Source organism: Berghia stephanieae, chromosome 1, assembly GCF_034508935.2.
Source record: "Berghia stephanieae isolate SIO BIC M18660-M18661 chromosome 1, UCSD_Bste_1.3, whole genome shotgun sequence".
NCBI classification, from domain to species: domain Eukaryota; kingdom Metazoa; phylum Mollusca; class Gastropoda; order Nudibranchia; family Aeolidiidae; genus Berghia; species Berghia stephanieae.
The window spans coordinates 43,845,246-43,872,971 of record NC_088360.1 but is presented as its reverse complement, the minus strand read 5'-3'; the positions used below and the strand labels follow the sequence as shown (position 1 = coordinate 43,872,971).

At 35.7% G+C, this 27,726-nt stretch overlaps 1 protein-coding gene across 1 annotated transcript; it reads right to left on the bottom strand.

The window, feature by feature from the left end:
- Positions 1-275: 275 nt before the first annotated feature.
- Positions 276-26,109, bottom strand: LOC144975491 (uncharacterized). The gene is made up of 9 exons (XM_078919633.1): positions 25,939-26,109; positions 16,413-16,530; positions 15,571-15,604; positions 14,886-14,974; positions 13,127-13,246; positions 11,564-11,680; positions 11,119-11,191; positions 10,349-10,541; positions 276-9,491 (listed from the first exon to the last, which is right to left on the bottom strand). Exons 2-9 carry the CDS (start codon positions 16,493-16,495, stop codon positions 2,755-2,757), a joined length of 7,446 nt encoding a protein of 2,481 aa, XP_078775759.1. The 5' UTR covers positions 16,496-16,530; positions 25,939-26,109; the 3' UTR covers positions 276-2,754.
- Positions 26,110-27,726: the final 1,617 nt, after the last annotated feature.

The following is a 27,726-nucleotide window of genomic DNA, read 5'->3' as shown; positions in this document are numbered from 1 at the left end:
AAGTCTTATATCTAAGATTTCTTATAATGTAAAGTTAAAACTGTAGCAAGTTGGGATCATCTTAATCTATCGATATAGATGAGCTAAAGATGTTAAGCCAGAGTACGGTAGTGTTTCACCAAGCGTTGAATGAAATTGATGACTACTTTCTTCCTCTGACTGCCTGAATTAAAGTTTGTAGTATTTATTTTCTTTGACATACTCAAGTGGCGACAGTTTTACACCTGAGATAAAATGTAGCTTCTGAAAACAAACTTGACACTGATAATGATAAGTTGTGATGAGCATATATGAAAATATTTTATTGCATGATCAGTATAATACACACATTTTGTATAAAATCTTATGAACGTTATTAATTACTATAATTTACATATGTATATAATACATATCAACAAAATAAATTTACAATTTCAGAATGTCATAAATAAAACAATATATATATACATCTTGTCTTTCAACAGTAAAGAAACAAATAAAATAAACAACACGAAAATAACAGGGGGTAGGGGTGATATATTTTTTGGTTAGATGTCTTCCGATGAGGTCAGTTCAGAACATTTCTGACAAATTATTTCTCATGCCTTTAAATACCCAAGGCAGAACTTCTTTTACAAGATTTTGAACTTGGAGCCTGAGAGTGAGAGCAAAACTAAAAGGCTTCAAATATGATTATGATGGTAACAATATACATAACAAGAATGGTGGAACCAAAGCAAACTCCCTGCCATATCCCTTCCCTATTATATCATGAAGTGATATCATTAGTAGCAGTAGTTGTGATTGAAGTAAAAGTGGTAGTCGTATTTGTAGTAGTAACAGAAGAAGTGGTATTCGTAGTAGAAATATTACTACTAATAATACTGATACTACTACATGCGGCTATGTGGTCTTGTATGACACTCGCTTTTGGATCTGAAGGTCCTGGGTTCGAGCCTTGCTCAGCGCATAGTTGAGTCCTTGGAGAAGGCTCTTTACTCACATTCTCTCAAAGTAATCGGGTGTAAAATGAGTACCTGGCTGCCAACAACGTTGTATCTGTCCGAAAAAAAAATTGTAATATTGTCTAACAGGCGTCATGTCCCGTCATAAATGTTAAATGTTGCTGTTGGCCAGGGACCCCTTGTAAAGCGCTTTGAGCACGTTTAGTGGATATTGCGCTATATAAAGGCTCAATAAGAATTATTACTACTTGTAATAGCAGTAGTAGTCGTGCAGTTATCTGGTCTAGTGTCATGACTCTCGTCTTTCGACTTGAAGGTCCAGGGTTCATAGCTGAGTCCTTAGAAAAGACCCTATACTCACATTCTCTCAGTGTACTCAGGTGTAAAATGAGTACATGTCCGTTAACAGCATAATCTCTGTTGAAAAAAAATGTAATATCGTCCAACAGGCCTCATGTCTTGTCCAGCATGTTAGGTGTTAGTGTTGGCTAGGGACCAATTGTCAAGTGTATTGAGAACATTTAGTGGATATAACGCATATTAATGCTCTAGTTTTTAAAAAAGTAGAAGTAGTAGTAGTAGTAGCAGTATTAGTAGTAGTAGTAGTAGTAATAGTAGTAGTAGTAGTAATAGTAGTAGAGCAGCAGCAGTAGTAATAGTAGTAGTAGTAGTAAGAGTATAGTAGTAGGAGTAATAGTAACAACAGCAGCAGTATCATAATAGTTATTGATGTAGTAATTACATGCTTAGTCATACATGATAATAAAAAAACAATTTGATGAGTATTGGAAATTTGTGTGCCATTGATGTTGCCATGTTATAGCCGTCATATATTTAATGAAAGATGTAGAGGGATTAAAAAAAAATAATCTGGAGATTTTCTTTTAAAATGCTGTCAGAGACTGGCCAAACTTTTGAGAGTGAAATCAGCGACACCCACTTAGATTGGCAATTTCAAACAATGACATACAGTAGGTCTCCACTGTGACAAAATGCTGATGGCAATATTGTCAATTATATGAATGTTTCAATCAATGTTTCTTGGTCGACGTTAGAATATTATGCAATCACCTAAATCAGCCTAAAAAATCATGCTTACTAAAGTCACAGGGTCAAGAGGATTTAATCAATGTTGGGGAGAAGAAGCAAGAAGTTGTTTTTAAAAATCTCAAAGTCGCAGAAGAATCAGGTGACTTGGCAGGTTCTGACGTTCAAGTCGAATCCCTGATTTCCCCAATTCATATTATTTAAAAAAAAAAAGAGAGAGAGAGAGAGAGAGAGAGAGAGAGAGAGAGAGAGAGAGAGAGAGAGAGAGAGAGAGAGAGAGAGAGAGAGAGAGAGAGAGAGAGAGAGAGAGAGAGAGAGAGAGAGAGAGAGAACAGAAGGATGGGGGCAGTAAAGACAGCACTCACAGGGAGTATCCTTCCTACACCACAATATCTGTTGCTTTCTAGGCCACTATTTTCTTTCGGCATTTAATGATACTTATACAGACCTGACCACTATTACGAAAAATTAGTAGAATTATGACATATAAGCTCCAATTTCAGAAGTTCATGAAAATCTCTCAGTCATTAAAACTTATTGAAAACGAAAGTTGATGCTAGACTTCACAATTTTAAAGATTTTGAAGTGTCATTTAGTCCTTGTGAGGGAAAATTGTTGATTATTAAAGTTAATCATGGCAGCTTCAATTTTTATCTCCTTAAAATTACGAATTTTTAAATTTTCAAGTGGGCAGGTCTGTTTATAGAAGGCTGTCTTGTCTGTTTGAATAAGCAACGTAACCCACCACTAACGATTGTATAATCTAAAGGAAATATTGACCGTCCATGTCTTTCAACACATCTAGAGTAGCTTGTAATTCGTCCTGTGCACTTGGATTTAGATTGTTGATGCCACCCATTGCTGAGCCATTTCCAGCTGTTAGATTGAGTAAAGTTTGATTGCCAGTATTGGAAACCCATGAGCCATCAGATTCTTTATTACTTTGAGTTGAATTCTGTGTTGAATGTACACCTCTATTCCTGTCTACCCCTTGATCAAATTTTTGTAGAGTGCACATTGCTGTACTGGGTGACTGTGACTGGGTAAGTACCGACGCCGGTTCTAACTTTGAAAAGTTAGGATGCTGAATTGTAGTTGAAGTTATCGTCACAGGTTTGAAAGAACATACAGATGATGATAAACTTAGAGGTGGTTTGAAAGCTCGTGACGAAGAAGATATTGTGCTCATGAGAAACTTTGAAACATGATCTGGCAAATTCGAACTTGGTTGTGATTTTGGTAGTTTTAAAATGGAAGAAGATATTGAATGTTCTCGTGATTTGGAATGATGAGGCTGCGTACATGCTGATGATAATGACAATTGAGACTTGAAGACTAAGGACTGTTGGCTTTTATTTGATTTGTTGACACTATCTTTTGCTTGATGCAATACATCTAATTGTTTTCCATAAGCAGATGTATGCTTGGTTAATTCAATCTGTCCTTGGGTTGATGATTCAGCATTTCCCCAAGTCAAATCCCCTCCTTGATTGGATAATGGCCCAATATCCCCTGACAGAGAGAGCACTAAAGTTGAATTAGCTTTCAGCGGTTTATGCTCTGAAGTACTTATGGAATTAGTGCTGTCAATACCATGCCTGACAGGCTGTGATAAGGATAGTGAATGTGAAGACTTTGGAGTGACAAACTGTAAATTATGTGTCAGTCCAGAATTGCCAACAGAAGAATTTGATGTAGAAAGAACTAAGAGTGATCTGCCATTGGAACTTTGGGGCCCAGAGGTTTTAATGGTGCCTGTGTTGCTATTATTATGACTTGAGGAAGCACTAGCCAATGCTACAACTGGTCTTATAGGTTGAATATATGTGTGAGTTGTAGTTTGAGATGTGGGTAAAACTCCAGATGACTGAATGGGCATGAATCGGTTTGGGGCTGCATGGCAGGGATCTGAGGACGGAGTGACGGAACGAGGTGAGATTAAAGATTTGTGGGATATTGGGGTCATGCACCTTGGGGATGGGAGAGATCTCAGGGAACAAGGAGTGAAAGGAGGTGAAGGGTGGGATGAATACTGTTGGGGTGACGATGGGGGTCTTGCAGGAACCTGAGGGGATGGAGTGTAACTGTGAGCCGTTAAAGCTGGGCTTGGAAGATCTTGACTTCGAAAATGTGGGCTGGGACCAAACTGACGTCCATGTTGTATGTGGGCAGACATTGACAAACTACTGGATGAGGACGAAATTGGAGGGGCGAAACAAGGTGCTGTAGATAATGTCAAAGTTAAAGGACTGGTCCCAGGACATGGCAATGGTGAAGATGGAATGCTGAATGGTAAGGGAAGGGTGTTTGGTGGTGAAATGCTTGGGCTTACAGGAGGTGTGGGAATACTCTGTAGGGGGGAGGTAAGCAAATTTAAAAGGGTTTTCGTGTTTGACGTAGACTTAATGATTGAGCTGTCTTCTTTATCTTCCATGTCATTCAAGAACAAAGCCTTGGAATTAAGAGATTCCAGTAGAGAGGGAAATTCTGATATTTCGGAGGTAAACTGAGGTAAAATATATCCTTTATCCTTTTTGTCTGTGTAGATTAATTCTTCATTTGGACAATTTTTGCTTTTACTGTGATTTTCAGCAGTGTTTGAAACCTCAGATAAAACATCATTCTGATTGGAGACATTAGCATTAGTTGGCGACTCTGACCTAATATTATTACTGTTCAAACTTAAAGCGGAATCAGATCTCAAGGGCATAAAAATAGTGGCTGGTGATAGATTTCTCCCACAATCTCCAATATATATTGCTGATGACATCATAACAGGACTAGGACTAACACTACTATAACCAATATCAGATACAGGAGTCTGACTTAAGCTGCTGCGGCCAAAGTCTGAATTTGGAGTTTGACTTACACTGCCACTAGTATAACCTCCATCCGAGATCAAGGTCTGAACAGATGATGTATCCTCCCTACTGACAGATACCAATGTAGGAAGCATCAAGTCAGACCTGGGTGGCAAGGGGTCACTCAATTGTTTAATGAAATATTTTTCAACTGGGGTTTTAACAAGAGTCCTGTTGACTGGAGACTTGTAGCCTTTGTCTATGGACTGTGTGATTGGAGCTTTTGACTTTTCAATTGAAAGAGCTTTATCAACAGGAGTTTTTGTGCGATGAATTCTTTCACTCGATGCAAACTGAACCATTGAACTGGGACTTGATATTTCAATGGGCGTTTTTGTCACAGATCTATCTATTTGTCCTTGGACTAAAGATTTTTCAACTGATGATCTTCTTGCCAATTTAGCTGGGCCAATCGGACTGAGGAAAACATTCTTTGATGAAGTTGTTTCTGCATCCTCCGTATTAGACATGCTATCCACAACTGCAGGTTGAATACATAATTGTGAAGACTCTGTACTAAATTGAGACCTATTATGGATTGCAGAAGAAACCAAGTTTGCATGAGACTGTCTCAGATCAATAAAGTCTGGTTTAGTATTGGGTACTGAAATACTTCTGGCCCCAACTGATTCCTGATTATTAAATAGAGCCGAGTTTGCCTCCAAACTATCCCTTCTTGAAAACATGGATTCTGTAACAAAGTCTATTATATCAACAGGTAGCTCTGACTCTTGTACAAGAGAAGAGTGTGATCTGAGAATATTGTCTTTACGAGTCGAAAGCTGCTTTGAATGCATTTTAGAAAGAAGAGCATCGAAAGCATCTACCTCAGACTGAGATTTCGTATTTTGACATTCAAATGCAGAGGATAAAGGTTTTGATCGACTTTGCAAAACGTCCTGTGTACTTGAAACACATCTTCGTCTTTGACCTCTCCTTTCAGGTTTATTCCCTGTCACAACCTTATCTTCATTTTGACCCCCATCCTTGGATTGACTGCCAGCAGTCAAGACTACTTCTTTGATGGCCTTTTTATCCTTGCATGGCCTATTCTTTTCATTCAGTATCATCTGATAGGAATGTATTGCTTTAGAGCTGATAGTAGGAACAGAAGAATCCTTGTTTTTTCTTGATTGTTCTTTTTGCTTGTCTAATGAACGTGAGCGATGAGATTTTGCTGCAACAGCAACAGATGTTTTATTATCCAATTTTCCATTCTTACAGAGTTTAATATCACCAACAAGATGATGGTCAATGGAAAGCTCTGTGTCTAGTAAAGCATCACTTTCCAAACTCTCTAGATTGAGACTTGTATTTCTCTTTATGACATGCAGAGTTCTTTTCAACACTTTATCTGATAATCCAGTGTTTGAGGTTGTGCTTTCCATCCGGTCATCCTCTTTGACTATTGGATTTTCATCCATCTTGACTGCTGGTATAGGCAAGCCTGACATTTTCATTTGAGCCTTTAGGGAATTCATAGCCATGACTGTTTGTTTCACTGTCATGGATCGGGTATCTATCAAATTTAGTAGGGCTTCTGTATCAGATGCTTCCATTTTATTAGCTGACAACAAATAACTTTCACCAATTGCTTCATAAGTCAGCTGCTTATTCTCTAAGACAGACTCTTTATTCTGCTCAATTTGGTCATCTGTTTTTGCAAAGACTACTTCATTAACTTCTGAATTATCAGTGTTATGTCTCCTCTTTTCATTGGACTTGTCATCCTGACTTTTACTCGCTTTCCTTTTGCGTAAGCAAATATCACTGCCTATAACCTGGCCATCAAGTATTTCATCATAACTCACTGACTCACAATCAGAATAATTACCTATCCCTTTCTGACATCTCACTTGAGAATTTGCATCATTGCTATTATCAGTTACAAATTTATTAGGTTCACACTTTTGAAAAGCAGAAATGGTTGAGTCATGTTTGATAACAGGTTGTTTGGCAATATCCTCACTTGAAACACTAGCAAGCTGACTTAATTCGGACAATAATGCTGCAGAGGAAATTCCTGAATTTGGAGTTAGCCTTGAACTCATGGAATGCTTCATTTTTGGTGATCTTGATATGCTTGTTGAATTTGTACTGGATGTCTTCAATACGGTTTGGTGAGTCGGTAGAGTTACTGATTCAGAATTTGGCACCAACAAAAATGTTTGGCCATTAGCATTCGGACCAACAACATGACCTTTGATATTTGAAACATTGATCAGACTTTGCTGTATTGGTTTTGAAGATGGTGACTTTGTCTGGTCTTTACTTCCTTGCAATAGCTGCTGGAGGCTCGAAACTTTTGGCAAAGGTCTCCCAACATCAGCATTACTAAGACTGTACATTGCAGCTTTAGTATTAGCTACAACGACTGGTGATTCTTGTGACTGGGTCGATGTGGAATTTGTAGATGACAATACAGGTGACGATGGTATCAAGGTAGACTGATGATTTGAAGAACAAAAACTAGATGATTCTGAAACTATTGAACCTCCAGTAAGTAAATTTGATAATGTACTAGAAACTGGAGGCACTGTGGTTATGTCTGATGAAGAAAAATTAGTCTGGGGAGAAATAAGTGGTGAAGCTTGACTGTTGATTGAATTACTAAAAGAGACTGGCTCTAAAATTACAGCAGTCTGACATGACAGATTTTGGTTGTTATGCGAACCTAAAACGGAAGAGATATTAGAAGATTGATCAGAAGAAAGTTCTAGGAGCTCTGAGGGTAGCTGTACCTTTATGCCACCTTGGTAAGATGTAGCAAGATTGACTAGTAGTTCTTGAGCACTGCGTGCTCGTTGCTCTTTGAGGATAGTAGAGACAGGTCTCATGTCTTTTTTCTGTGGTGATATATTACAACATCCAGTTATTTTTGGCCTAATAGGTGTGAATCGACTTCGAGATTGGTGGCGTTTTGGTGGTGTGACAGGAGACTTGCTGGTCAACCTCTTGGCATTAACAGGGCTCGTCATTGTGGGACTGGTTAATTGCATTGGTGTAGACCTTAAGGACTCAGATGAGTTAGATTTCAAACAAACACTTTCTATTGATATTGACGACATAATTGGAACCTCGGATTTCTCCTCTTTTGCCATGTCTAATACTGTCAGAGGAACTCTGTCACTTGATGACACAGCAATGGATTTGAAACCCTCACCAGGACCCGGTTTTGTAGCTTCATCAACTACTACTGATGACTTTGTGAATGAATTTGGTATCTCTTGGCTTCTTTTTGATTTGAAAAGTTTATCAATTGTATCAGGTGAACCACCATTATCATTCTCTTTACTATGTCCATTATGTACGGACTCATCAAAAGACGAATGCCTGGGTCTTGGTATTATTTCACTACTACTGTGTCCTTTCCCATTCATTACACGTACAAATGCACTACGACTCGATTGACAAGGTAAGAGGTAAGCATTATCTAGAGTATGAGCCTCTCTTTTGATGGTTTTATCAGCATCTTTATTTTGGCAAAATGACTCGTCCATCATTTGAGAATCTCCACATGACGATCTTGTTAAAGATGCTAAATTGTTAGTTACCGAGCTAAAATGATGTGGAATGTTTGAATCAGACGATGATAAAATTGAGCTCATTATACGATTGGATTTTTTCACAGGGTTCAAATGTACATTATCACTGTCACAAAGGTTATCATTTACATTGGAACATAGTGGTTCGTTGTTTTCATTGACTTCAGGAGGTTTGATGGATATCACAGTAGGTTTCCTTACAAAATGAAAAGAGGAAGATGAACTCTCTGCTTTAGATGCTTTATCACCATGATTCTCAGAGGATGAGATATCAATGTCAGGAATCTCTTTAGAGACTTTGGTTGTTTCTGAGTATTGAGTAGATGTCTCAATATCCTCACTTTCCATGTCACTAATAAAAAGTTGTGAAGGATCCTTGAAAACTGGACAAGAGAAAGGCCTTGTGACAGCAGCTTCTTTCTTGCATTCCCTTTTCTCTGCAACAGATTCTGATGATTGCTCTTTCAATTCAGACATGCCCAAAGACGTAATACATCGACGGCGTTTACTATTCCCTTCTTGATTCGCACTGTAAAGAAAATCACTGTTTCTCTTTGACTGTCTCTGATTCCCTTCCTCAAGCGATTTTGATGATTTCATTTTAAAATGTTTAGTTTCACTCTTTAGCTTATCAATTTGGGGGTTGGTATCAGAGAAGGGTTGGCTTGCATTCCCTTCCACAGATTGAATCTCATTCTGACTCAATTTATTCATTTTTATGCCTGTGTATCCATCTGATGCACTTTTATCGAGAACAGCTTTTTGCTGTTCAGAGATTTCTTGTCTCAAAGATAAAATTGGATTAGAGGATGAAGACATGTTTCTTTGCACATTCAAGACATGAACTGTGGAGGGATGAGAAGTGGATGTATCCAGCGAGTGAAGAGCATGAAGACTGGGGCTTAATACTGCTAGCCTTGCAACAGTAGGATGAGCAGCTGGAAAGGCATCTTTCTGAGTGTCTTCTAGCTTTTTGAGGAGACTTTTGTGCTCCTTCAAAACTTCCTTCTGGTGTAATTTACGTTGTAGTAACGCCTGTGTGTCTTGAAGAAGAGATTCTGTTTTCCTTTTATCAGATGTCATACTTGCAGGACCTGTAAGTTGTCAGAGAAAAAAGAGGAAAGCTTGTTACTATTTTTGCATTTTAAAAAAAAGTACTGTATCCCCGTTTCGTAAAAAAATAATTAAAATTCCACTGCCTTTACCTCAACCCCCCCCCCCCAATAGGATGGTTGTTTCGTGTACAACTCTAAGTAAAAGTAAAAAACAGGCACTGGATAAATTATTATTCATACCATTTTTCCTTTCATTGTCTAACTTGATTAAAATGATTCGCATTACTATCGTTTTCATTCAAAGGCATAAAAATGAAAAAGAAGGAGTCAGTATTTATTTTCTTTTAACATTTCAATAGAAGGGCTAAAGAATTTAAAACATTTTGTTGCTGACATAACATGCCATCAATGTTTAAATCTCTGAATTAAAGAGAATCCAATCCTGACCTAATTCATCTCCTATCCCTTAAAAAACCCCACAAACTTTTTATCATATGTGGCTGTGCAAAAAACAAAAAATTCGTTTTTTTCTGTGACGCTCACCACAAAAATATTCCAATGCTAAGTTATTTGTGAAAACTAAGGAAATTTTTCCATCAGTTTCTCTGGTTTAAATAATGAAAATAAACCAAAAACTCACGATCCAGCATCAAAATTATTGTAATTTAAGCTTTGAGAAACTATCTTTGCTATTGTATTGGAACTAGATGGCCAGTTTCTGCTTTATCTTACATCACTCAACTGATAGATACTAAGGAAAACATACTTTTTCCTTGCTTTTTCCAAATAACTTCTTATTGGAGTATTTTTGAGGCAAACGTCACCACAAAAAAAAAACAAAAAAACAAAAAAAAAAACCTGAACTGTTGTCACAGCCTCGTATGTTCCTTACTCACCCCAGCCATCCATATCCAACAACATATTGAAGAGAGCTGCCTTTTTCCCACATGATGCCCCACTGAAGACTAAATATTGGGCTAAGCTTTTGACACTGGAGAAATTCTTTCCCAACAGACAGCTTGCCCATTCACAAACTAGCTGGGACGAGAGAGTATCCAGCTCTTCCTCATGGTCAGAGGGCTGTGGATCCTAAAGGATTCAAAGACAAAAAAATAATCTGCTCACAATCATGAACTAATGCATGCAGACTGGAGAAATATAGCAGTATGTCTTAGCCATCTTTAAAAAAAAAGAAGATTAACATAAATATTTTCATTACATCTCATAACCTTGAACGTTACAACTCATTTGATATTTCATAATATTACTGGGGTTTTGGCATAATACAATACATGATTTGGATGAACCAATGGTGTAGGTAGTGATAAGTACCTCCCTTTGCATTAGGACGTTTAGATTCGATTCTTGGCACAAATAATAATTTTTTAAAATTATTACTTTTTTTATTCTCAGGTTTTTAAGAGCTCTGTCCCATATAATATTAATGTATACTATAAATCATAACTATCTTTTAAATAACCTAAATGCCTTGAAATGGGCATTAAGCTTCAAAACTTTCTAAAAGCAAATGCTTTTGTTATAAAAACCATTCTCTAAGGATGATCAATGATGAAGTTGAATGAGTAGAGAGTGAGTATGCAGTATTTTTGACTAGATCTAAAATTGCTTTACAAAACCAAGTAGTGTTATTGTTTTATGGGCTCACTTCAGTTTTGACAGATTCCTGGTCAGATGTATCTCCATTTGTTGACTTTCTTCTCAGTCCTCCATAAAAATATGTGAGATATTTGTTAAGGTTTTAACAGAAGATAAAGACAAAAACATTCTATTAAAATCGTATTCTTTGAATCATGCTGAAAAAACTTCCTGATTTTAATCTCATTTCACCCCTCATCTTTTTAAACCCATTTCTTTTGACCAGTTTATCATTAAATTAATAATAATAATATTGACTCCCGAGTTATTTAGACAATTAATTCCAATCTTTGAAAAAAATTTATCTTTCTAAGAAAGTTAAAAAATAAATAAATGAATAACTATGCAAACAAATATATAAATATTTGTTAAAAAGCAAACAAAATCAAATTTAACGATTACAGTAGATTCTCTTTGGAAACAATGCATGGAATAATATATACATTAAAGGATATTTTGATTTTCCTCTTTGACCCAGTCGTCTGTCATGGACACTTGGAAAAGCTGTCTTCATAACTTTTCCAAAATCTGTCATTGCAAAAGGATGAATTCCATTGCTATTACAATAAAACCTGGAAGAATAGAAGAAGATAATATTAAATAATTAAAACTAAAAATGAAACAAATAACAAACAAGTTTTAAGCATCCTTGTGTAAAATGGAAACGATCTGGTATTATATGTTAGGGAGAATTACACAATGAAAACTGAATTTAAATTTAAAACCTACAAAAATAAAGAAATTTCTAGTTTTTACTTTTTAATTGATGACGTTGCAAGATCTATTTTTAATCATGACTCCATAAGCTCCAAAAAGTGTTTCAGAAAATAAAAGATAAGCCTTCTGAATAAAAGCATGTTATTTGAGATCAAATTTAATAACGTATTTAAATGAAATTTTCAGCATCTGGTTCACCCTGGTACCAAGTTTATATATATTTGCCATATATATCCTTAAAACACAAAAAAAAACAAAAACAAATTCAAAACCTAAAAAAACATATCATTGATTATTTCTATAGGTGTATAGATCTGGCCCCCCAGGAAAACGCGACTGATGCGGCCGCATAATTTGCCACTTACCGCAATGCGGCCGCATAATTCACCTTTTACCGCATAATTATGCAAAATATGGTTTTTAGCGTGAATTTATGACAATTCATTGTATGAAGAAAAATGAAACCGAAAAAGTCTGACGATGTTCCCAAATACGTGACAGTGACTTCCCTTTAACTTTGACAGCCAGGGATTGACTTTTTAAGAGAGGTCCCATTTTTCAACCCCGCTAAGCTGCTCCTGTCTCCACCTTGGGATCAACTTGAGAGCCTCATAAAGCTGAAAACTGTACCCGAGGAGATCAAGAGGTACACCCGGCAGCTTGGGCCCCTCGCGGTGAAAAACTCCATCACCTCTTTTGTTGACGTGCCACATTTTTGGCAGTCCATTTCTGATGAAGTGCCCGCTTTGGCTGCTTGTGCCAAGTGGTACATATACACCACGATCAACAGCGCTGATGCTGAGCGCAGCTTTTCTGTTTACAATCTGATATTGGCAGACAGGCGCAGGAGTCTTAGCACAACGTCTCTGCGACATCTAGCTTTTCTGTGCTACAACAAAAAATTAAGTTTTGAATTTGCGTTGTAGTTCTTTACTTTTGAATTGGTTAAATGTATATAAAGCAATGGAAAATTTAGACAGCGATTTATTACTTTTTTCTTGTTTTGCATAATTTGTAATTTCTCTTGCATAATTTGCCTCCCCCCCCCCCCCTCGCATAATTTGCAATTTCCCCCGCATAATTTGGGATATTTTTTTGCATATTTCTGGGGGACAGATAGATACATGACTGGATGGTGCACAGCAATTGGAACAGACAACTAACTGCTTAATTTGCTTCAAACCAAACAAATAATTTCAATATTCATATTTTGTACATAATAAAAAGTTACCTAAAAAAGAATAACGCTTTTAAAGGGAAGAAAAAAATAGTGATATAAAAGATAAATTGAATAAGCTTACTTGTAATGATTATAAACTTCTTGTTTAGGAAGACAAACTCGTCTGTCTTCAACATAATGTGATTGAACCCAATTAAGTGCCATTGATGTCCGAGATACAGAACCTGAGGGGGGACTCTCACTGCATAAATTGTGAAAAAAATCAAAACAAACATTAAAATGAATTAGTTATTCCTATATAATTGACAAATCACTTGCAAAATTCATATAATAATTGGGACATCTCTTAGAGGGAATGAATGAGGGATGGAATTTCATTATGACACAAATAACTTTTGTGATCACTGTGTGCTGCATTCAACATGTTGGTAAAAAAAATATGATCTCATTGAACAAAATATGAGGTTAATGGCTATAGCTTTATTTATGTTCCGATCATCAACCTGCATTCATACAATTCTACCAATTTTATTTCGATACAGTTACTGACATAACGAACAAATTTTCAGAGCAAAAACAGGTCAGCCAGGATGAATAATCAGTTTGACCAGAAACCACATAATTTATTCTCATGTTTATTGTATGGTTCGTTGCCAAATAGTACCCTCATAAATTAATTATCTCCACTGTATTTCTTAAGTTTGAGAGTAAGCTTAATTAAGAATTTCTAATAGACAACAAAATTAATTCGTACTGACATATCCTTTGTAATACAATCAAATGACATAAGTGTCCTTAAAACCAATTCATTCTTCAATTAATGCTGAAATATATGGTGTGCGAAAACAACTTAAATACACTTTTAAAACTGATAAACACAGCAACAATTTTAAGATTGTTTAAAATAAAAAGTTGGCTTTTATTTACATTGAAAATACAGTAGAACTCGGAAATAGCGAGTTCGACGGGTCCACTCCTGATTACTCACTATTTCCGAGTTCTCGCTATTCCAGAGTTTCCAGGAAACTGTACAAAAAGATGGAAAGACAATGTGTGTGTGTGTGTGTGTGTTTGTGCGTGTGTGCCGCACGTGCGTGCAAATGACTGTGTGTGGATAAAGTGGGGTGGGGGCGGGGTTGAACACGATCTTCGTTAACTACGTAATGATGGCCACGGGTTGAATTTGATCCACCCCTAAAACCCACCCCTTCCATTTCCATCAAGATTTCGTGTATGTGTGTGTGTGTGCGCGAGTGTTTGTATGCACTAGGCATGTTTGATGAGATAAGCAAGCGCATCACTCAATCACTGACCCACTGAAATGATGGTTCCACGCTCACCTCTCTCGCTGATCGTGTCGTTCGTTAACTTAACGAATGCGACTCACTGACCGATGCTGCGAAGTGAGGCATGTTGACTGCCAGCGCTTACCTCACACGTCGCGTGGCACCACATTGGGTGAATAATTGACCCCCACACGCACACAAACACACACACCCAACCCCCACCCAAATTTGTTTCGCCGACTATGTACTACTACAGACTAGGCTACTATGTAATATTACTCGTAACGAAAAATAAGAAAAGAAAAGAAGCTAGGCTAAAAATATTTAAATCGCCCTTGTCTGTTGTTTTGCTTTACTTCGTTCGAAGTCCTAGGCTGGGGCAGGAAATGCTCGTTATTTCCGAGTCGACTCTTTTTCATACTCGCTACTTTCATGCTAATTTTATAGACTCAAGAGAAAAAAACGGGGATTTAGATTTTACTCGCTATTTCCGAGTACGTTACTTTCATGTTCTACTGTAATTACATCACCATCAATATATATTTTAAAGTTAAGACTGGCAGGTATGCTATAGGGGGAAAAATGCTCACAAACCTTTTATTTTCATCCTCAACAACTGGACATGGGGGTAGTTTCAGATGCATATAGAGTTTTTCAATATTTGTCAGATTGGACATTTGAACCTGAAATACATAAAACATCAAACAATTAGGAATGAAGATAATTTTAATTAAACTACTGGTCTAAGGATCCCAAAAACTCAATTGGTAGAGCACTCACTACTCATGCAAAGGGACGGAGACCGATTCCTGGGTGAAGTGATTTCTTTCTGCCCCCCCCCCCCCCCATCCCTCGGTTAACACAGCAGTGATTGGGTGACTGGGTCTAACATCCTATCCAAAATTTAGCAAACAATTGCTATTGTCCATTTCACACTTTAGAAATCATGGGCCTAATACAATACTTGTGATGGTCTCAACAGTTGAAGTAATATAAACATAACAACATAATATGTATCATGTGTCCTGTATTAAATGTTCAGCTAATTATGACAAAATCCCTTATGACATGTTATGACGTGTAGAATTAATAAAAAATATGGTCACCATATATATGTGCTTTTACATTGGGTTTTAACATACCAGGAACATAGATTTTCCCTGAGAGGCATGTGATAAGCATTATGAGCTGCCAAGAGACTCCACAAATATTTGACCACAATACTAATAAACACCTCATTCAATGTCAATAATTACTATGATAGATATGGAATACTTACTAGAAGCTCAGAAACTCTTTCTTTCTTCTCTTTGCTGTAGGGATAGATGGGGAAATAAAAATGTGAATATAATATTAAATGCCATCTCCGGCTTAATGAGAATAATTTTTAAAAACCAAACAAACAAAAACCTAACTTTATTCTTTTTTTATTATGGAATTTTAAGAGGATTGGAGTATACAAATTCATTAGAATTCATTTTCTAAGATCAAATATACAGAATACCATAATCTATGTCAAAATTAATGCATATATATGCCCTGATAATTACAAACTTCTTCAGCTTTCAAACCACATTTTTTGTTGACGTTTTGAAGTTTTGAGAAAAAAAAAGAAGAGAAAAACAGAATTAAAACACCTAACAGTGATAAAAAAATATGGGCAACAAAGCATAACACAAATGTATTGTAATAAAAATCGATAGGCCTTATAATAATAAACGTACCCCATCCCCCTGCATTCATGCACAGTGCGATTATTGGAACCGTAAAAAGATAAATGAATAAAAGGAACACAGATCTCACATATACTATAAAGAAATGTGTTTATTTAATAATACAATCAACATGTTGAAATATGTATATAGTGAAAGAGCGTCCAAAGAAAGCAATTTCAAATTCTCAATCCTATGGCAGAATGTGATTGTGTTTTCACTGGTTTTAGTAATATTGCAGAGACAGTCAATTTTCTCTGTATTTGTCAAGGTGCTTGTAATGATATCAGTAAAAGAGAAAAAAAATAAATATGAAAGCCAAATTTCTGTATAAAAATGAAAAGCAAATATCCAAATGCTTCACACATATATCCTATAGGACGATCATACAACTGAATAACAAGCTCACCTGATAAATAGCTCAATAGGGTTTCCTCCATTTTCTGAGGACATCTCTATAGTGTCCTCAAAATTTTTTGCAGACTTTGCCATTGTTTGCGTTATTTATAAGGACAGGGACTGAAGATCTGAGATCAAATACAGAGTAACAAGATATGACACATATTTATATTTCATAAATTAATAAAGGGAAATAGAAGCAATTGATTTTCTGATTGAATACCTTCCAATCAAAGATGTGGATTTAATTTTATTTTTAATTAAAATAATATTTGTAACAAATAGTGAAAGCATCAATACTGTCTTAGAATATTAAGAGTATATTGAGGCTAACATCCATATTCTATGCAAATCCCCAATACATTATGAAAGGTTTGAGTAAAAAACAGGTGTCATATAAACAACTGGAATTTTTTTAATTGTTGAAAATCATTTATGATAGAGGCATAATTCAAATTAAAGAGCTACACGGGAATGGAGATTATGCTGTGCTGATTTAAACCTTGCTCATCATCTCTCACTGGACACCAATAATAATAATAATAATAATAATAATAATAATAATAATAACAATAATTATTAGACAATAGTAATAATACACAATAGTAATAATAATGGATCAATAATGATAATTCTTTCGGCTCACATGCCTTGTTTACCACAAATTAGTCAAAAATTACAAAATACGGATTTTGAACTAAAAGTAAGGACTTACGGACTCAGGAAGTCAAATACGAACAAATCCGTTTTTAACGGAACGGTTGGCAGCTATGTAAAGCAGGATAAATTTCTTTGATGCTACAAACTACTGGTTATGCAGTTTAGAAATTAGACCCTTGCCACTAGAGTGCGATGGGGATGACATCGTCTGCGAAAGGCTGAGTGTGATGCGGATGAATTTGTCCTCTGTCTCAGGACATTTTTTTTCCAGTTGTTTATCACTTAAAACAACTGGCAACTCTTTCTCATTTACAAAATGGTTGGCTTGATTATTCAAACAGATGTTTGAAATGAATTTACGGCATATTAAGTGGTTGTAAGATAAATAATATGTTAGGGGGGAAATTTCTCCTGAGAAATCATACGCCGATTAATTTTTAAAAATCATGCACTATAAATATTTTTCTTTCAATTTTTATGTTCCTATTATGATGGTTTTCTAACCAATAATTAGATGAGATGTGCCACTCTGGATTTTCTGAAGTCAAATTGATCTTTTTTTAAATTATGAAAATGAAGTGAGTCTTATGGCTTGCCATCACTTCATACACACAAAACATCAAATAATTTCATGATTTCACGCTTTCTATCTGGAAATTCTTGAATTTAACTTTCTCTCTTTCCAAATATATATAGTTTAAGGCATCCTGATTGATAATTTCAGAGTTAGAGTGAAATAAAAAATGCTGTGCATTATTTAGGCTTTGCACCTTTAAGTCCCCATTTGGATGCACTTAAAAACATCAACTCAACATTCAAGTGGTTAACGGTTAATACATTGAAAAACATAGTCTTTCTCACAAAGGTAAAACTCAAATCAGCATTTGAACTAGGTCATCATTTTTCTAGGTCAATCACCCTTGCTTATTGCACTATTGTACTTCCCTATACAACCAGATGTTTTTTGTTGTTTTTAATGGCTTTACGTTACGGTGCTTGCGCTACATTTAAGATATTCAGTACCACTAAAAAGGAAGAAAACAGGATAGTGGAAAATTCTCGATTTAAAAGCAAAAGCACGCGACCAAAAGTAAGACAAAGGGGATGGTTCAAAATGGGAATAGATATTGGTCAGATTCAGCGTGGGTTACGCAACTGGATGCGTGGGTTGACGGAGGCAGGAAGCAATAACAAACCCACATGGTTGCCATTACCTCCACCATCATTCTCGCTCACGGTTTGTGGAAAGCACTTCATTACAGGCACGTAAGAGTGAATCTAGTTTTTGTTTTGAACATTTCTATTATTATTCTTTGTAAATTGACCCATATTAAAAGAAACATACAAACAAAAAAGGCATGACCAGTCACTAACAATGCCGTGTAGTGTGTAGACAGTAACACAGTACGGTGAACATGACTGACACTGACATTGGGGTCGGAATGTCGGAACCCATGAGTCGTTCGCAACTCTGCCTCACGTATTCATTTAATCAGTCAATTTAATTTTTATTAAGCTTGCGTAAAACATACAAACAAAAAAGACATGACCAGTCACTAACAATGCAGTGTAGTGTGTAGACAGTAACACGGTACGGTGAACATGAATGACACTGGGATCGGAATGTCGGAACCCAGTAGTCATTCGCAACTCAGCCTCGCGTACTCATTTAATCAGTCAATTTAATTTTCATTTAGCTTGCCTATTCTTCAAGTTTATGTTATATTCACCTTTTCTATTTAAAAAGGGTAATCCAAACAGACCATAAACGATTTTATAATAAGCCGACTTCAACTTCCATCACACACGAACTTATTTTGGGTGTTTTTTTTTTAACCAAACCGTTTGACTCAAATTAAAGCTTCGGCATTGGATAAGGAGCGAGGTCCCTGTTGCCATCTTGCTTAGTTTATACAGAGACTGGGTTGCCACCTTGGCTGTTCTTGATAAATAGTAAAATAGTACAACCTTGTGCAATATGAGAGAGAGAGAGAGAGAGAGAGAGAGAGAGAGAGAAGAGAGAGAGAGAGAGAGAGAGAGAGAGAGAGAGAGAGAGAGAGAGAGAGAGAGAGAGAGAGAGAAATTTTGAACAAAAAACGAATCTCTCTCTCATCCTCTCTCTCTCTCTCTCATCCTTCTCTCTCTCTCTCTCTCTCTCTCTCTTTTCTCTCTCTCTCTCTCTCTCTCTCTCTCTCTCTCTCTCTCTCTCTTCCTATTTCATCTGTCACACTGTTTGACAATCTTCATCACCTGGCTCACTTGTACTTCTAATATCGGGTGTGAGGTAAAATTTTGAACAATTATTATTATTTATAAAATGCAGAATCTTTTCAAATAAACGGATAAAATAGAGATTAATTCTAATCGAACAGTGGAACACAAAGGCAGAATTTGCGAACAATCTAACACATAAGTGTCTTGGTCTTATTTATAAAATGCAGAAACTTTGCAAATAAACGGATAGACTAGATGTTATTTCGATTCGAAAAGTTGAACACAATAGGAAAATTTGCGAATACCCAGTCCAGACATAAGCGTTATGGTCTTATTTATAAAGTGCAGAATCTTTGCAAATAAACGGATAAAATAGAGATTAATTCGATTCGAAAAGTGGAACACATAAGCAGAATTTGCGAATGTCCGGTCCAGACATAAGCATTATGGTCTTATTTATAAAGTGCAGAAACTTTGCAAATAAACGGATAGACTAGATGTTATTTCGATTCGAAAAGTGGAACACAATAGCAGAATGTGCGAATGCCCGTCCAGACATAAGCGTTATGGTCTTATTTATAAAGTGCAGAACTTTGCAAATAAACGGATAAACTAGATGTTATTCGATTCGAAAAGTGGAACACATAAGCAGAATTTGCGAATGCCGTCCAGACATAAGCGTTATGGTCTTATTTATAAAGTGCAGAAACTTTGCAAATAAACGGATAGACTAGATGTTATTTCGATTCGAAAAGTGAACACAATAGAAAATTTGCGAATACCCAGTCCAGACATAAGCGTTATGGTCTTATTTATAAAGTGCAGAACTTTGCAAATAAACGGATAAAATAGAGATTAATTCGATTCGAAAAGTGGAACACATAAGCAGAATTTGCGAATGTCCTGTCCAGACATAAGCGTTATGGTCTTATTTATAAAGTGCAGAAACTTTGCAAATAAACGGATAGACTAGATGTTATTTCGATTCGAAAAGTGGAACACATAAGCAGAATTTGCGAATGCCCGTCCAGACATAAGCGTTATGGTCTTATTTATAAAGTGCAGAAACTTTGCAAATAAACGGATAGACTAGATGTTATTTCGATTCGAAAAGTGGAACACATAAGCAGAATTTGCGAATGCCGGTCCAGACATAAGCGTTATGGTCTTATTTATAAAGTGCAGAAACTTTGCAAATAAACGGATAGACTAGATGTTATTTCGATTCGAAAAGTGGAACACAATAGGAAATTTGCGAATACCCAGTCCAGACATAAGCGTTATGGTCTTATTTATAAAGTGCAGAATCTTTGCAAATAAACGGATAAAATAGAGATTATTCGATTCGAAAAGTGGAACACAATAAGCAAATTTGCGAATGTCCGGTCCAGACATAAGCGTTATGGTCTTATTTATAAAGTGCAGAAACTTTGCAAATAAACGGATAGACTAGATGTTATTTCGATTCGAAAAGTGGAACACATAAGCAGAATTTGCGAATGCCGGTCTAGACATAAGCGTTATGGTCTTATTTATAAAGTGCAGAAACTTTGCAAATAAACGGATAGACTAGATGTTATTTCGATTCGAAAAGTGGAACACAATAGGAAAATTTGCGAATACCCAGTCCAGACATAAGCGTTATGGTCTTATTTATAAAGTGCAGAATCTTTTCAAATAAACGGATAAAATAGAGATTAATTCTATCGAACAGTGGAACACAAAGCAGAATTTGCGAACAATCTAACACATAAGGTCATGGTCTTATTTATAAAATGCAGAAACTTTGCAAATAAACGGATAGACTAGATGTTATTTCGATTCGAAAAGTGGAACACAATAGGAAAATTTGCGAATACCCGGTCCAGACATAAGCGTTATGGTCTTATTTATAAAGTGCAGAAACTTTGCAAATAAACGGATAGACTAGATTTATTTCGATTCGAAAAGTGGAACACAATAGGAAAATTTGCGAATACCCATCCAGACATAAGCGTTATGGTCTTATTTATAAAGTGCAGAAACTTTGCAAATAAACGGATAGACTAGATTTATTTCGATTCGAAAAGTGGAACACAATAGGAAAATTTGCAATACCCAGTCCAGACATAAGCGTTATGGTCTATTTATAAAGTGCAGAATCTTTTCAAATAAACGGATAAATAAGATTAATTCTAATCGAACAGTGGAACACAAAGGCAGAATTTGCGAACAATCTAACATAAGTGTCTGGTCTTATTTATAAATGCAGAACTTTGCAAATAAACGGATAATAGAGATTAATTCGATTCGAAAAGTGGAACACATAAGCAGAATTTGCGAATGCCCGTCCAGACATAAGCGTTATGGTCTTATTTATAAAGTGCAGAAACTTTGCAAATAAATGGATAGATAGATGTTATTCGATTCGAAAAGTGGAACACAATAGAAATTTGCGAATACCCAGTCCAGACATAAGCGTTATGGTCTTATTTATAAAGTGCAGAAACTTTGCAAATAAACGGATAAGATAGAGATTAATTCGATTCGAAAGTGGAATGCAAATGCAGAAGTTGTGAATACCCGGTCCAGACATAAGCGTTATGGTCTTATTTATAAAGTGCAGAAACTTTGCAAATAAACGGATAAGATAGAGATTACTTCGATTCAAAAGTGGAATGCAAATGCAGAAGTTGTGAATACCCGGTCCAGGCATAAGCGTCATGGTCTTGTTTAAATGAAACAATGCAGTTTAAAAAAAATTTATGGTCATTGAGTAATTAAGCTAAATATGCGGAGTTCAATAGATAACTTGATCTGTGAAATTTTTTATAATTAACTGTTTTTATTCTCCATCATTTAGATTATGTGATTAAGTTTATAATTGAAATACAAACTTTTTCTCACTTATCAATGTTTTGCAATAAAGGAGAGTGTGAGTGAACCTGTGCAAAGAAAATTATTTGATAGAGTGATATTTATCATGCTTTTCAGTTTGTAGTTGAATTCTAGAATGGATTCTTTATAGTTCTCATTGATTGTATGAATGTCAGTATGTCAGTCTTTAGGACACCGATTACCCTAATGCGGTCACAATTTACAATGTGACGGCCACAAGCCCGTTAAACGCAGAGTGGGGTATTGTTGTTTGCAAGTCATGCTATAGTTTTAATAGGATATCTGTCTCCTATTAAAATACATTCCTGTGTTGGATTTTGGATTAAATTCATGTCTTCTTCGGATTTTGGGATATTTAATTTTCATGGATTGTGATTGTGATTTTCAAGACTATTAATGTAAGTAAATGCCCAAATAGATATTTTTATTCATTTATTCTTTATTATTTTTTTTTTTTAGTTTTGTTTTGTTTTGTTTTGAAGCATTTATTATAAGAAATAATGTACATATGCACTTATACACCAAAGACTGCTTTCAACTGCTTATTATTATTATTATTATTATTATTATTATTATTATTATTATTATTATTATTATTATTATTATTATTATTAATATTATATTAATAATAATAATAATAATAATAATAATAATAATAATAATAATAATAATAATAATAATAATAATAATAATAATAATATAATAATAATAATAATAATAATAAGTGCATTGAGTGAAATCCCAATCACGGTTGCCCAAATAAAACTGGCGCTAGAATCCCGACTACCTGTCTAAACGAATGATGTTTGTACGATACATACTAACTACACGTTCAATATCGGGGGCAGAAAATATACGTTTGGTTTTATGAAATTAAAACAGTAGTCCCACATTGTTCTTTGATGTTATTTGTGGTTGCATTTGCTTTGAAACTTACACATTATATTGTGTTACATTGTTTACAAAATATTTCTGGTACTCGTATGCATGTGTAGTCAACGGTCAATCGTGTTCTTTATTATTTTATTATTAATTTTGGCTTGGCATCTTACATATATGTGAATTTGACAGGTTGTTATGGATGGTAATTACTCGTATAACATTAAGTGATTTTTAAACATTTTTACGGCGTTTTAAATGTCTTTCTTGCATTCATTGCCGAGCACCTCCACTTTTCTGTTACTATTTTAACGATCAGCTGATTTTCTCTTGCCTCCCCTTTAATTTCGCAGACTTTTTTCAGAACGAGGCGTGGGAGTGGCTAATAGATTCCAAGAGTGTACTATCAGTGTACTTAATTTAAGATTAAGATCACTTAAAAGTCCCATCGAGACACAAGCAGAGGACCTCATCATTAAGAGGAATACACTCAACTCAAATGCTTACAAATCATGATATTCAAAACAAAAAATATAACTACATAAGGGAGATAATTTATAAGGAAAATAAAAACTCCTAGAACTAAAAGTACATAACAAATAATTTATAATTTTTTTTTCTCATGCACAGAACAAATAAATAATCAAGGCTGAGGCCAAACAAAAGATAAAAAAGAAAAGAGAATCTCGCTCAAAAACGAATAATTAAACAGAGGGGAAAAAAAAAATTCTTGTTCAAAAAACGGAAATCATCACACCAAAATAAATGAATAATTCTAAAAAATAAATGCTCAGGACAAGTGGCAAATACATCTGGAAAACAAACATAGCAAATATAGAAGATAGGAACCCACTTGGCTCGACAGCCACAAAGCCTTCTATGTAAGTCAAACTTATACTTATGTGCTGGACATTTTTCCACTAATTTGGATCAGAAATTTTGCTTCATTTATCTCTGATTCAGGGTATAATAATAATATAATCAGATCTATTAAAAAATTTTCTTTTGCATGTGTACCAATAAATTAAATTAAGTAAAGTGAGAACAAGAAAAGAAACAGCAAAGTTTAGCAATTGAAGGACAGACCATCATGCCAACAAGTACACTGCTGCTGCTAACGCAAAATAATTCCAAGTCCCAACTACCATCAATTCTCCTGACTGAAATAGTGGTTAGAATGAACAAAAGAAGCCCAATCAAAATGGCAGCTAAGTAGTGAACATATTTTTTAAAGGAAAGAGGGGGGGGGGGGGGGGGGGGGGGGACTATGGACCGATTCACGATTTCCTTGCTGATTGAAAACACGAATTGAGGCAGAAATGTCAGTGCCAATTTGGCGTTTTCAATTTTCAGTTTCAAATTCCTAAGCCTGAAGAGATCTCTAGCCATAAACAATCGTACGGCTACAGTGACCTTAGCAATGGTCATTCATATTTCCGCACTGCCTCGTCCTGAGCTGACCCGGCTTATATAAAAGCCTAGGGGACCTCTCGACTATCTCTCACTCTACACTCACTCTCTCATTCTCACTAATAGCCAACACTCTTTATAACCTCAAACTACCTACCGCCTAGTTCAGGGTAAGCTATATTTTTATACTTTAACTTTATCCATTTAATATCTAGTTTTAACTTAGTAATTCCGTGATCCATGGGTGCCAGCAGGAAGAAGTGCTGAAACCTGAAACTAAAATCTGAAAACCTGAAAATATTCCTACTGAAAATGTGGCCTAAACTTTACTCTTATTTCATCACCGTTCGTATACCATTATTAAATGATTACACAGCAAACATATTGACACAATGACACACCTCCATGGGCGAGTGGCCGTTATCGAAGTGCGTATCCATACACTACACTGAAAAGGTGGCTGAATCACGTTTTCGATTTTTTACCGATGCTATTAGGTTATTTTACTCAAAACACTGAAACCAGAGGTATTTGAATTCAAGATATTACGAAACCAGAATTCCGGCATGAACTGGAAAACTGGCACCCATGCCGTGATCACCGGCCATCTGGACCCATCCTAGCCATGGAGTCCTACAGCCAGAATACCGAGTTCTGGCAATCACTGTAGTTACTACAAGCCTAAGCCTAAAACTTGCATTTTTAATTTTAATAAAGCCCTTTGACAACTGAATTTGGCATCTTTGCTTTGTTTATTTTCTTCTTGATCTTGCGTTACCGTTAAAAATCACTTCATTTTCTAATTCTAAACTTTATTGATTCAGTCTTAGTAAGTAGTGATTTGGCTGTCGAGCCAAGTTGGTTACTATCTTCTATATTTGCTATGTTGTTTTCCAGATGTATTTGCCGCTTGTCCTGAGCATTTATTTTTTAAAAGAAATTATTCATTTATTTTTGGTCTGATGACTGATGATTTCCGTTTTTGAACAAGAATTTTTTGTCCCCGACTTATTATTTGAGCTTTTGTGTAGGCTGTAGTCTGTAGGGATGTGTAAAATTTATTTGACAAGGTTTCTGAAAGACGGCTTATGATTAGTCACAAACGGATCAATGAATAACGGCAACGGTCTGTCTTATGCCTATTTAAACCTACAAATGATAACGGTGACAGTCACTGACCGCTGATTATCTGTGATTGTGGTGTGAATGTGAGAAACGACATAAATTTCCATCATAAAAATTTGACACTAAATTTAAAATTAGTACAAAGAGAACATCGCTCGCCTTGTGTCGATACAAACCCTGGTTTAACTCTAAAAAATCAAATAGTGATGTCCATGCATAAATAAGAAATATAACTGAAGAAATGAAAGTGTAAAGTGTAAACAAAAACAATCAACAACAAAGCTACAAAGAGAGGCAGTTTTCAACAAAATCTAATGTTGAAAAGAGGTCTCAAAAATGAGAAAGTTCATCACTCTACTTCTGTAACTCACATTTACAGCTCTTCAAAAAGTCATGGGCATTATTTTGTTCGTCAACCAAGAGGAAATTAATACACGAATATTTAGAAAACAATCACTTTTTTTAATATCGAAACTTAAATGCCAATCTTCAAACTGCTTGTCCGACATTTTTTATAAACAATGCTGAAATGCGCATGCGCCAAATCATAAAAAAAACAAGTCGGCAAAGAGACCGGTCCGAATAATCTGTAAAATTCCGTTGACAATGAGTAGAAGCCAGAGAGAAAATAGCAATTTCCATAATAACTAGCCTATGCTGTAAACACCCCTGATACAATTTTTTTTTTTTTAAATAGCTCTAATTCAAAACCAAATTTGAAAATCTGAGATCACATTTCATCTTTCATTTATTCATTTTGCTTCCCACTTCATAATGCAGAAAAACTATCATACTGCCATTGACACAACGACAGCATTACATAAGTCAAATGCATTAATTAGGGGGTTGGAACTGGTGGAAAATGAAATTATGAAAATTCGTGGATGAAACAATCCTGACAGACAGTTCTTCTTTAGCTAGGGTCGACGTGTACATATATTCATGCACGTCGGCTGTGGTCGAATCACATATACCACATGATCAGGAATAAAAAGAGGAGACCGCCACTCGTGTCTAGATCCTCTTTTGTAAGAGAATATTAGTTAAGTTCGGGATCCACTTGCAATGTAATATAAAAGCTATTAAAGTTGTGCAACGCCGCCTACAAGATACGTCTACAATGTCTACAACTCCCAAAGCAGCTTGGATGGACTGCCTTACAGGGCTCACGGAAAGAACGATTAACTCTTATGTTCAGAATTACAAACAAAATGACGACAATCTCACCAAATCCTAGACATACAATGAAACACACGAATTCCAAGAAAAACTCACTCAAAAATACTAGACACCAATCTGCAAATTTAAACATCTACTAGTACTACATATTCATATACCTTCACCCTGCACCATCAAAGACTGGAAAGCTCTTCCCGAATTATATGTGAACACAACCAATTTAGACAGAGAAGATTATCAGACCTCTTCAGCATAGACACCAACAATGGCTGCCACAATTAACAATTCTCCGCGCCCTAAAATTCAAATACTCAGAAATGAATGGACTTCGAGTAACATTCAGATTAAGAGACAGCGTGTCTGTCTGCATCCTAATCCTATCATCCGTGATCTCTAGGTACCTTCGCCTAGGAGTAAGAGAACTTGACTAATGCATGGCCCATATCTAGACAGCTTGTTTGCATCCTGTGAAACATGGAATTCTCGCTTCTCATTGTAGAGAGTGAAAAAAGAAATATATTGTTTGTTACCGCTACCCCTCTCCACGTACTACTACGCACGTGCACACTCGTACTGAATATTGTGTAATAATTTGTGAACTTACCCAGAATACATACTTGGATGTGGGATGCAGAGAAGGGCATCGATTTCAAATCAATTTTCTATAGATAGTTCTATTGAGTGACCAAAGGTATTACTTTACAGGGATAGAAGTAGGGTTGTAAGATTCTTAAAAGTTTTTACTCTACGTGGACATATTGCAGATCTGATAATCGAACGTATTTATGTTTTTTTTTAAAACTCTTGTAATAGAGATTATTTTCCTTTGAATTGAGAGTATTTCCTTTCCAACATTGAGCCCGAGCTTTATATAGCGCAATATCCACTAAACGGTGCTCAAAGCACTTTACAAAGGGTACGTGACCAACAGCAACACATTGCCTAACATGTAAAACGAGACATGACGCCTGTTAGGCGAT

Coding starts and splice junctions, on each gene's coding strand:
- LOC144975491 (XM_078919633.1), bottom strand. CDS start 16,495: ATGGCAAAGTCTGCAAAAAATTTTGAGGACACTATAGAGATGTCCTCA. Junction 14,975..15,570: donor AAAGAGTTTCTGAGCTTCTA/GTAAGTATTCCA, acceptor TATGTATTTCAG/GTTCAAATGTCCAATCTGAC. Junction 13,247..14,885: donor GTTGAGGATGAAAATAAAAG/GTTTGTGAGCAT, acceptor CAATTTATGCAG/TGAGAGTCCCCCCTCAGGTT.